Genomic DNA, 13239 nt, shown 5'->3' on the forward strand with positions numbered 1-13239 from the left:
TCTTAGATATATACTGCTTCAGAGGGTTCACTGTCTCAAAAGTGTACTGCTGAAGTGTATTGTGTGAGAGAGTTTCCAAGAAATATACCTATTTCTTTACTACCCACAAGGGGCTAAACACAGAGGGGACAAACAAGGACAGATAAACGGATTAAGTCGATTATATCGACCCCAGTGTTTAACTGGTACTTATTTAATCGACCCTGAAAGGATGAAAGGCAAAGTCAACCTCGGTGGAATTTGAACTTGGAACGTAAAGACAAACAAAATACTGCTAAGCATTTCACCCGGCGTGCTAACGTTTCTGCCAGCTCGCCGCCTTCCAAGAAATATACCATCTTGGAAAATGCCTTGTTTCAGAAGAGTGACAAATACTGTTGTGTATTCTCAAAGTCAATCTTACCTGTGATATAAAGTAAGGATGTGGTTGTAATGTATTAAGTACTTGCAATGTTTTCAACTTCTTGTTTATATTTAAATATCAAAATATTGTAAAATATCTGAGATAAAAAAAGTACTTACACGTTCCAACTTGACAATGTCAGAAAGTGGCAGTACAAAATTCTTGCTTGATGGTGATTTCGTTCTTTCAAAGCACAAAAAACTAAAAGTGTAAATAATAATAATGATGATAATAATAATAATAATAATAATAATAATAATCATAATGATCATAATAATAATAATGGCTTAAAATCAGAGACAGAAGGGTTTATCATAACAGCTCAAGATCAATGCCTACCTACAAGAAGCTATCAGGCCAACATCTTAAAGAACAGCATTAAGCCCAATGTGCCATATATGTAAACAAGAAAAGGTAACAACATTCGAGCATGGTCGTTGCCAGTGCCGTCAGACTGGCTCCCATACAGGTAGCATGTAAAAAACACCTTTTGAGTGTGGTCGTTGCCAGAACCACCTGACTGGCCCTCGTGCCGGTGGCACATAAAAGCACCCACTACACCTTGGAGTGGTTGGCGTTAGGAAGGGCACCCAGCTGTAGAAACTTTGCCAGATCAGATTGGAGCTTGGTGCAGCCATCTGGCTTGCCAGTCCTCAGTCAAACCATCCAACTCATGCCAGCATGGAAAGAGGACGTTAAACGATGATGATGATGGTGATGATAAATGTAAAGTTTGCCACCTTATTTTAATAATAATAATAATAGTCCTTTCTACTAAAGGCACAAGACCTGGAATTTTGGGGAGGGGGTAAATTGATGTCATCGACCTCAGTGTTTCACTGGTACTTTATTTATCGACTTCAAATGGATGAAAGGCAAAGTTGAACTCGGCTGAACTTGAGCTCAGAACATACATAGGGGCCAAATGCCATTAAGCATTTTCCCCAGTGAACCAATGATTCTTCCATCTTGCTGCCTTATAATAATAATAATAATAATAATAATGATAATAATCCTTTCCACAATAGACACAAGGCTTCAAATTTGTGGGCAGAAAAAATAATAAGAAGAAGAAAAAGAAGATTGGCTTTAAATTTTGGCACAAGGTCAGTAATTTCATGGGATGGGGTATGTTAAACTCCCAGTGTTCAACTGGTACTTAGTACTTATTGACCTCCAAAAGGATGAAAGACAAAGTTGACCTTGATGGAATTTGAACTTAGAATGTAAAGTTGGGCAAAATGCAGCTAAGCATAAGCATTTTTACTAGTGTTCTAATGATTCTGTCAACCACTGCCTTGAAATAATAATAATAATAATAATGATAATAATAATAATAATCCTTTCTACTAAAGGCACAAGGCCTGAAATTTGGAGGAAAGGGGACTAGTTGATTACATTGACCCCAGTATTTCACTGGCACTTAATTTATCAAACCTGAAAGGTCAACTTCAATTGAATTTGGATTCAGAATGTAAAGACAGAAGAAAGGCCTCTAAGCATTTTGCTTGCTGTGCTAACGATCTATCCAGCTCATTGTCTTATTATTATTATTATTATTAATAATAATTATAATGGAATATTGAAAAAAAAGACACTAGATTATAAAATAAAATTATGATTCAAAGTAGTTAATGGGATTTATTGTATTTTCCACACTTTTTATACAAAAATATTTCAGATTCTTTAGAAGAAAAATAGTTCATGTGAATATGAAATACAAAATGAAATGGAATGTGACAATATTTCTTACATTTTCGTCTTATATTATCCTATGTTTATAATATTCTGGAATGTTGTGTGTTATGCCTACATTCCTATATACATATATAATTAAAAAAATACAAATGGAACTTAACGTATCTAAAAATTGAGAAGAACAAGTTTATGGAATTAATATCATTATGAAAAGGACAAATGATATAATGTCAACGTATAATTGAAATATATATGAAAATATGTATTATTTACCTATGAAAAAATAAATATGACATTGACAGGAAAGGGAATATGTAAATGAGGTGATATGTAAATAATATCCTTTTAGTGAAATATATGTGAAAATTAAAAAGAGAAATAAATATAGATTAGAAAATAAAGCAATGTAAGATAAATATATTTTATTTTACCTTCGCGTGAGAAACAGTTTACCATTTTTAAAAGCTGCTGTTAAACTTTTATCTTTGTTAATCAATGCACAGCGTCGTCCTCCTTGCCAACCTGCATCAGAATATAATAAACAATGAAAAATAATCAAGGGACATCATCTGCATGGAAACCAATCAGTTAAGTTAGCAAGAATACTAATACGTTTAATACTGTAAGAAAGAGGATTTAAATCACTCAGTAATCTACTGATATTGTGGAGTGGATCAATGCTTTAATCCAGAGAGTCAAGAAAGACAGTTCTGTAATCTCAAATAATCAAAATAACTCAAAAACTCCAAAATTCCAAATTATTACAGAGGCAGTTGATGTGATATTTTAACCAGATTTGTTTTATTTTAATAATTGTTTATTAAAGTTTTTATTGATATTAAACTTTTGTGTTTCAGATACTCTGTTGATGGAAGGAAACTGATTCACTGAACCCCTATAAAAGGAAGATGAAGCATTCCTCAAGCGAGTTTGTTTTAGTGACGAGGTGACTTTTCATGTTTCAGGGAAATTAAACAGACACAATGTGAGAATCTGGGGATCAGAACACCCCCCACCCCCCTGTGACTAGGGAGCTTCAACGGGATAGTCCAAAAGTGAATGTGTGGTGTGGAATCATGTGTAATCAAATAATTGGTCCATTTTTTTTCAACGAGGCAACAATTACTGCAGATGTTTACCTCGACCTTCTGACCGAATATGTGGCACCACAACTGATTGATTTACAACCAACCATCATTTTCCAACAATATGGTGCACCACCACATTGGGGATGGCATGTTCATCAGTTCCTCAATCAAATATTTCCAGACCGATGGATTGGAAGGGATGGGTCAATTCCATGGCCACCGTGTTCGCCAGATATCACTCCCTTGGACATCTTTTTATGGGGTTGTGTAAAAGATATCGTGTATCAAACAAAGATATGGGACATTGCTGACTTGAAGCAAAGGATTCGTAATGTCATTGCCACCATTGATGGGGCTATACCACAACGAACATGGCAAGAAATCGAGTACCGTCTTGATGTGCTCCGCGCAACTAATGGTGCCTATATTGAGGTCTATTAAATAATAGTTTAAAAATACTTTAATATAAACAATTATTACAATAAAATAAATCTGTTTAAGATATCTTGTCAACTGCCTTTGTAATAAAGTTTTTGAATTGTAAGGAGACTTTATGGACACCCTGTATAATACATGGAGCACTGCAAAGTGAATCAGAAATAAATATGCAATAAAGAAAAAAATAAAGATATTATTTTATATTTCTGGCAAGTTGAAGAATCAGACATGGCTGTGTGCTTGTGAGGTACATTTTGCAATCACATGGTTACTGTGATTTTAGATTTGGGCCAACCAGTACCATGTAGGTGAAGTTTTGGAGACAAGAACTGTTGATGTAAATGTTATGCGTAAGAATTACTGAAACAGTTGTAGGAATGATTATTTGAAATGTCACTAAAATTGTTTTCTATAATATTTTTCAAATATGTATCATCCTCGTTGTTGTTATCATCATCATCATCAATATCATTTCAACATCTCTTTTTCCATGCTTGCACCAGGCCAGATAGAATGTGTAGAGGCAAATTTTTTACGGCTCAATAGCCATCCTGTTGCCATGCTTCTCTTGTTTCCAAGCAAAGTAATATTTCACCATGGAGGACAGGAAATGAATAACATCACTGGTATGATGGTGAGGTTCATTTGCAATCATAATATGACATCAAAACAAGAGTAAACATGTAAAAACCAGTGGAAAAAAAATTTCTTGAGAAACAAATAAATGTCGGTGACAGGAAGAACATCTGATTCTAAAACTCAATAAGTCTTAATAAGTTCTCACTCACGAATGCCAACATGGAAATGTGACATAAAATAACGATTATGTCACGTGAGACAATTCCAAACATTTTTTGGTCTTGTACTGGCCTCATTACCCAAGTAAACATTTTACTGTATTTGTCAAAATAGTAATGAAAAGATCACTAAGTGATAACACAAGATTGTACATTTTAATGGTGAAGGAAAATAACACTGTTTAGCGATGCCATTTACATAAAACCTTCCACAAATAATGAAGTTAGTGTCAACATATAACAAGGATCATTAAAAAAGAAAAAAAAAAAACTACAAATAAATACGCAGTGAAGATATAACAACACTGACAAACAATTAGTAATTATCGTTTTCAATTATTCTAAAGACTATAAGAGATAGCTTCACATTCTTAAACAATTATTAATTAAATCATTGAATTTCTAAACAATCACCTATCATTCTCAAAGAATTTACTTCTCATCAATTTTTAAAAGTGTTTCCTTGAAGCATTGCTTAATAAAGACAGGACTTATGAGGGGCATTCATTAAGCATTTCCCCGACCCACTTCCGAGGGCTGAGATAGATGAAACTTGACATAATTCTCTACATAGTCACCACCAATGGTGAGACACTTCTCTCATCGTTTTATGCAGTTGTGAAGACCTCATCTGTAGAAGTCGGTAGATTGCATCTGGAGCCAAGACTTTGCCTCGGAAATAAGTTCATGTTTTAAATTAAACCCCTCCTTCAAATTTTCACGCTTAATTTGTTCCAAACACCAGTTTAATAACGACAAAGTTATTTTACTAAATTCTTCCTATTTTCTAAATTAAATGAAACAAAAGCAGTGTATTTCAGCAGGAAAATGGTAACAAAAGAATTACAGAGGCAAATAGGGAAGAACAAGAAGAGTAGCATAATGAGGAAGACAGGGAGAGTGAATAAGAGATGTCAAGAGAGATGGGCATGGATCGTTTCAGATATTCCTGGAAGATCTGGTGGCAATGATCTACAACCATTATCCCTAAAACTAGGCAGGTAGAATAAGGAGTTTCAATAATCTAGAACAGGTAATGCAGATGTGAACTTGAAGAGAAAATCAATTTTAGATGATGCTTACCTGGCAGAGGGTTTTCACTAAGAGGCAGATTGAATAATTCACAAAATGATTTATCATCGTCTGTCATTAGATCAACCATATGATCTATGTCATCTCGGTCTTCAAACTGACTCAAAGGTAGGATGTGCTGTAAGAAGAAATCAGAGAGAAACATTGCCTCAGTGTTAGTATTATAAGGAATACAATTCAAATTCCCACTACACACACACACGCACACTAATGTTGGTTTTTATGCTCATTTATAATAAAAACAAATTTTACATTAATCTGATGGGGTACTCTATACTTTGGTAGAGTACAAATTTATTAATCTTAAACAAGAACGTTGTTGACAGTCTGAAGATGGCTTAGTTGCCAAAACTTCAAAGTCCCTGTTAACAATATTTTTGTTTAAGACAAGGAGTGTTCATTAAAGATTTCCCCAGGCCCACTTCCCTAAGACTGGGATAAACGAAACTTGGCATAACTTCCCTACATAGCCACCACCAATGGTGACACACTTCTCCCATCGGTTTAGGCAGCTGAGAAAATCTCATCTGTAGATTGCATCTAGAGCCAAGACTTTCTCTTGGAAATAAGTTCATCATCATCATCCGAAAAGTGCTTCCTCTTCAAAAGACATCATAGCTGGAAAGAGGTGGAAGTCAGGTCGGAGAGTAAAGGGGAAATGAGGAAGGATTTCATAGCTGCAGGAGTATACTTTCATCTGGGTAACATGAGTATTGTGAACTGGGTTGTTGTCTTGGAAGAGGCGAATTCCTTTGGTCAGCATGCCAGCAGAGAAGCATAATATATCCCATTAATTGGGGTGTCCTTTGCCTGAAAATCCATCATCATTGCAGCACACTGGTCCCATATATACATATATATGTATATATATATATATGCAGTGTGTGTATATATATGGCTACCGAATAATTGTCATATATTACATTTACAGATAAGTTCCTCTATTTACATAATATCGAGGTCCCTTTCATTCCTTTGTTGTCTTACCATTTTTATCAATATATATATATATATATATATATATATACACATACATACTGTTGTTGTGCATGTAACAATTTGGAGAAAAAGTACTCAATAGAAATGTAGAGAGCAATAAAAACAAAGAATGTTAACATAATTTGTTGTTTTATTAAAATCAAGCTTTAGGATAGCAACAACCCTGCATATTTAAATACTTATATATTCAAATTATATCAAACAAGTAAAAAAAAAAAAGTGATCAGTATATTTTGTTGAGATTGAATGTTTATCTTGTGACTCAAGTTTTATGGCATAACAATCTTCAGGTGAGAACTGATACAAACTGCTTTTGTACCTTACATTCATTGATGTTGCTGTAGCCTCTTGCATGTTCATTAGTTTGCTTTTAGCTTTTACTGATTGGCTTTTATTTTCCTGCCTTGTAATTGGTTATTTCTTTTGGTATGATGTTTGTTTTACTTGTATTTGCTGATTGACAAAGAGGCATTTTTAATTTGCTTTGGTGTTCTGTTCACCAGATTTAATCTAATGTTTGTGTTTTGGAAGGCCAAGACTCCTGGTTTGTTTTTTTGTCAGGTTGCATTTGGTATGTATTGAACTGAATTTCTAAGTAAAGATATTATGGTTGGGTGGTTTCATTGGTGAGAATTTTGGATCGAGGGACCAGTGGAGGGATAGGAGGGAGTACAGATGGATAAGCTGGTGGGTGGATGAATGGGTATAGGTGGTAAGTATACTCAGACAGGCAGACAGATGGGAAGATAGGAGGACGGACGGATGAATGAACGAATGGATATTATGGTTTGATATGTAGGTGGGTTGATAAATGGGCTGGTGTATATATGGGTGGATGAATGGACAGGTGGCTGGATGTATGGGTGGATGGGTGAATTGATGGATGAGTGCATGGCTTAATGGATTGATGAGTGACTGTATAAATATGAGTGGCTGGATAAGAGGATGGGTAGAAAAATAGTTGAATGGGTGGATGGCTAGGTTAGTTTACTTATATATATAAAGAATAAAACAAATTATCTGTTTCTTTATTACCCACAAGGGGATAAACACAGAGGGGACAAACAAGGACAGACAATCGGATTAAGTTGATTACATCGACCCCAGTGTTCAACTGGTACTTAATTTATCGACCCCGAAAGGATGAAAGGCAAAGTCGACCTCGGTGGAATTTGAACTCAGAACGTAACGGCAGACGAAATATGGTTACGCATTTCGCCCGGCATGCTAACATTTCTGCCAGCTTGCCGCCTTTATTCTATAAAGAATAAAGCAAATTATCTTTGAAGAATATTCAAGTTTATTATAAATTTAATGATTTATAAAAAATCCCAAACAAAACAAACATATGACATGTCAAACATAAGCAAATTATTTTTAAATAAATTTCAAGAACAAAAAGTAAAAACCAACAATGCATCATGCAAAGGAAATAAAAAAAAATAAAAAGAGAAATGTCGATTAAATAAATTGCTATTATAGGATTAAATAATTATAGTTATCCATAAAAGGGCACCATTCGAGTGTGATCATTACCAGCGTCACCTTACTGGCACTCGAGCCCCATGCTAGTAGGGTGCCAAGAGCACCATCTGAGCGTGATCGTTGCCAAAGTGGCTATCTGGCCTCCGTGCTGGTGGCACGTAAAAGGGCACCATTCGAGCGTGATCGTTACCAACGTCGCCTTACTGGCACCTGTGCTGGTGGCATGTGTAAATAGATTTGAGTGAGGTCATTGCCAGTACCGCCTGACTGGCCCCCATGCCAGTGGCACGTAAAAAGCACCCACTACACTCTCGGAGTGGTTGGCATTAGGAAGGGCATCCAGCTGTAGAAACTCTGCCAGATAAAGATTGGAGCCTGCAGCCATCTGGTTTGCCAGCCCTCAGTCAAAATCGTCCAACCCATGCTAGCATGGAAAACGGATGTTAAACAATGATGATGATGATGATGATCCATAATATTAACACTTACTCTAATTACATGGGTGAGAGACAAAGATAGAATTCCAAGTTTATAGCAAGCAAATTTCCTATAAAACATCCATCAACTCTTTTAAATGTCCAGATAAACTGAGGTAATTTAGAATATTGGACCATGTCCAGTGAAATACTAAAATACTAGTGATGTGATTAGAACCCTTGATTATTATCATCTTCCAAGATGGCATGGACAGGATGGTTTGAGAGTATTTCTGTTATTTTAGTGTCATGTGATTTTTGATGAAGAATAGACTGATGATCAATAAAGTTCCAGTAACAATTTGGCAGAGTTGCAGGAACGGCCTCTCAATATGAATGGTGCTGCACTTCAACACACAAGAGTGAGGTGGGGGATAACAAAATTTCATATGAGCAGTTGGGGGTGGGGAGCAAAGGGTGTTAATAGACACTAACATTGTGTAGGAAACACAGCCAATATGTCAGCCCTGATGAAAGATCTAAAACAGATAGAAATGTTTTCTAGTCTGCTTTCTTTCAACTTGAGAAATGATTTTATTTCAGTCCTCGACAAATGCATAAATAACATATTGCTTTTGGTAAATAATGTTTCCACCCTTCACTTGTTTAAAGATTTAAAGAAAACATTTAGCTGAAAGCTGAAAAAATTCCAGGCATTACCATTCAGCAAGGTCACAGAACCATGGGTATCATTGCAATGTGTCTTTGTGATCTATGTCCATGACTGACAATATATGCAGGAACCAACAGCTTTTAGGATTAGAGCTGGCTTTTAGCATATTGTATATATATATTTTCTACACAGAGAAGGTTGGTGTATATAAATTCATGAGACTGCATATATTTAGTAGCACAATTAAATTCTGCTCAAGTGATCGTATTTGTTTTACATATGATGTCACCAACATATATTTGTTTATAATGCTTATATTCATAGAGACTGCATCATGATACCTTTCTTACATAACCATGGTCTAGTGTGTGTGTGTGTGTGTGTGTAAGCCTGCAAGTATGGATGTTAACGTAATGTTTATTGTAAATTTTAAACCCAGATAAGTTCCATTTGGTTTATTATTCTCTTTAAATAGATAAATCTCTCTCTCTCTCTCTCTCTCTATATATATATATATATATATATTTATATATATATAACTGTATATATGTATATATATGTGTGTGTGTGTACGTATATATATTCTGTTAGTATATATGTATGCCATGTTTTGTAAGTAACTAACTTTTGTATAATATAAATTGATATCTCTGTTTCAAATGATAAAGTAGTTTCTATATTTTTCACATTAAAAAAGTATAGAAAAATGCTTTTAAGCATCCATATTTTCATCAGCATGGATGAAGTGTTAAATGTAGCCTGGTTTTGGTACAATCTACTATTTCCATAATCAATATTTCATATATGAAGAACTCTTCGGCATCTCCCGAGACACCCAGGAGGAGAAGGTCCTGCAGCACAATGAACGGCACCAACAGCTGAAGCTTGTAATTCCAGCCATTGAGGAGAAACAACGGAGAGAATGTGAAAGGGCACATCTCTGTTACATCAAGCAGCTTCATCTGCAGCAGCAGATGTCACTGCTGCTGCAGATGAAGAGCAGGCCTTGTGGCCCACGTGCAAGACTGCCAGAGATGATCATTAAACAAGAACGGTTAATGTTGAATTCTGACAGAAAGCCAAAGAAGAAGGTATAGGTGAAACAAATGGAAACCTGCTGAATGCCTTGAAGATCAAAGAGTCACTTGAAGGTGAAATTGAATCTACAGTTATCAATGGTTAACCAAAATTTCTATAAAACGGTGAGTTTCATTATTTCCAATGTTTTCAACATCAGAAATATCCATAATTGGATTAAAAGCAGTGATTATAAAAAAATATGTTTGGAGTTAGATAATATTATAAAGGGAGACAACTCCAAAAGTTCCTCAACTAGCAATGTGCATTAATTAATTTGTTGTCATGCCAATGAAATGGTGTAGAAGTTGGGGGTGGCCGTTAAATGACAAATAGAGAGTGAGTGAGTAATAGTAGGAGAAGTAAAGTGAAAATACGTAAAATAGATTATCTGTCATATTAACAAGACAATGTGGAAGTAGAATGCCATCAAATGATAAATAGAAAAGCAGAAAATGTCAGTAGAAGTAAAATGAAACTGAGTGGAAGAATGAAGTCAATATCTATGAAACGAATAAAAGGTGGAAGATGTAAAATGAAAGGGAGTGGAAAGATGAGGTGCTAACATTCTGGGAGTGGCAGGTTTCATTGACAGAAAATGCAGCTGCTGAGTAATTTATACATAAGACTCAGCTAGGGTAACATAAGTGATCTCCTTTACACCTCCATCTAAAATGAAAGTTGTGTCTTCCATTCAGTACTCTTATTTTCCTTTTGAATATAATCATGAAATAATATAGTATGTCTCTCTCTCCCCTCCACTCTCTTTTTACACACACACATTTGTGTATGTGTGTGTGTGTATGTGTTTCTAGTATAAGTTAATACTATAAAGTCATCGTTTTTTTCTATCTGGAAAACATTCTTGAGCTTTGGATCAACTAATTCCTCTAAATATAATTTGTAGACAGAAATTAAGAGGAACCTAATGTGTGTGTGAGTGTCAGTATACATACATATACACAAACATATATATATATATATTATATATATATATATATACACACACACATATATTATTATTATTATTATTATTATTACTATTATTATTTATATTATGGTTACTAAGTTTGAATACGGAGAGATCCAATGGATACAAATAAATAAATTAATTAATTAAGATCTTCACCTAAAGTTGCTTCTTTTCTCAAGCAAAATTAAAATTAAAAGCATACATCAATACATAATCTTGCATTTTAAAATAGCTTGGGTGGAAAATCATCAGGGTGTACAAAAGGACAATACATTATGATCGATTGGGATATTGATGCTGTGCTTGAGAAGACTCATCAAGCCAAGTGTGAAATCATAGTTATGGCTGTTGTTGGTGTCACACAATTGGCACCTGTGCCAGTGGCACGTGTAAAGCACCTCTCAAGTGTTGGGCCTCATGGAGGTAATGTGGTCGATGCTGGTGCCATGTAACTAGCACCTGTGCCAGTAGCACATAAAAAGAACTTTCAAGTTTAGGGCCCCATGGTGGCAATGAGAAATGACTGAGACATTTGTTAATATGAGAAGGAAGAACCTTCAAGACGAGTGAAATCGTAGTGAAATGGCAGATACAGGTGGCATGCAACTGGCACCGGTGCCAATGGCATGTAAAACCACCCATTACACTCTCACAGTGGTTGGCGTTAGGGAGGGCATCCAGCCATAGAAACCAGGCCATATCAGGCTGGATTCTGGTGGAACCTCTCAGTTTACCAGCCCTTGTCAAATCGTCGAACTCATGCCAGCAAGGACAAATGGATGCTAAATGATGATGATGATGATAATGTATATATGCATATATGCAAATGAATGTGTGTGTGTATTGTTCATTAACATATTCTCCAAAGACCATGAACAACAAGCAGTTACTTCTTCTCAACAAATTATCCACTGGCATTGTACCTTTCAAGGACATGTAAAATAAGGGACCCCTGACCTCAAAAACAAGTAAAGTTTAGTGACAACAGTGATATCTGGCTGTCAAACAATCTCTCTCTATATGTCTAACTCATACAAGCATGGCAAAACAAATGTAAAAATAAATAACCTGATTGTCATTTTTGACAACACCAGAATACTAGTTTAATTCTAAAAGCATGTTTTCATAGAATATTGAAAAGGAATGGCATTCACTAAATCAGTCATGCAGTATCAAGGCAAGGAGACACAAATATACACACACTCACACATGCATACACATAAATATATATATATATATATATATATATATTATATATATATATATATATATATATATATACACACATACATATGCACATGACAAGCTTCTCTCAGTTTCTGTCTACCAAATTCACACACAAGGCTTTGGTCGAATTACAGGGCAAAAGATGTCCAAGATGCAACACAATAGAACTCAACTCAAAACTGTACAGTCGGAAAAGCAAATTTCTTAAGAAAACTCTCCACATCTACACCTAAGGTTTATTTTATTTTACACTGAAAAGTGGTCATCAGGGAGATGTCCATCTCTAAATGGCATTTTTATTGGTGACACTTGAAATATGTTATACTTTTTTTGGTGGTGGTGAAGAGGTGTCAAAGTTAAAGCACTTCTCAAGTGGTGCTATTTGCTTTGAAGAAGAGAATTGCTTTATTTCAGTTATATTTTGTGTTTAAGTGTCTCTTACACAGTTAGGGTATGTTGTTAAAGCAGATGTAAGTAGAGGTTGTGATCGTTTGTGCTGTATATTTTGATTTGTAATACATCACATGACCTCATATTTGGAAGAAGGTTTACAATCAATTATATCAGTACCAGTAATTAACAGGAATTTATTTCATCAGTCTTGGGAAGATAAACAGTGAAGCTGACCATTGCTATTTTAGCATGTCCAGCATTTATAGCCTACACTGTGAAATGATCTGTTCTGGATTAGTGGTAGGGTTAGTGTTAGGGATTAGGGTTTAAGTTTAAAGTTTAGCATTAGGATTTAGGGTTTAGGGTTAGACTGCACATCAAAATGTAAATGGCCAAGTAAACTGCACACCAAAGTGGCACCAGCTGACCTTCGTGGGATTTGAACTCAGAAAGCTGAGGGACATAACTAAATACTGCATA

At 35.2% G+C, this 13239-nt stretch overlaps 1 protein-coding gene across 6 annotated transcripts in view; it reads right to left on the reverse strand.

The window, feature by feature from the left end:
* Positions 1-13239, reverse strand: part of LOC115217121 (GRAM domain-containing protein 4-like) — a 175650-nt gene that overhangs the window by 9832 nt on the left and 152579 nt on the right. For all 6 annotated transcript variants that reach the window (XM_036507034.1, XM_036507033.1, XM_036507036.1 and 3 more), the window contains 3 exons: positions 5508-5634; positions 2533-2623; positions 523-604 (listed from right to left, as the gene is read on the reverse strand). In XM_036507034.1, coding sequence (XP_036362927.1) covers positions 523-604; positions 2533-2623; positions 5508-5634 — 300 coding nt within the window. The remainder of the gene's footprint in view (positions 1-522; positions 605-2532; positions 2624-5507; positions 5635-13239) is intronic.

Source organism: Octopus sinensis, linkage group LG11, assembly GCF_006345805.1.
Source record: "Octopus sinensis linkage group LG11, ASM634580v1, whole genome shotgun sequence".
In the NCBI taxonomy this organism is placed as follows: domain Eukaryota; kingdom Metazoa; phylum Mollusca; class Cephalopoda; order Octopoda; family Octopodidae; genus Octopus; species Octopus sinensis.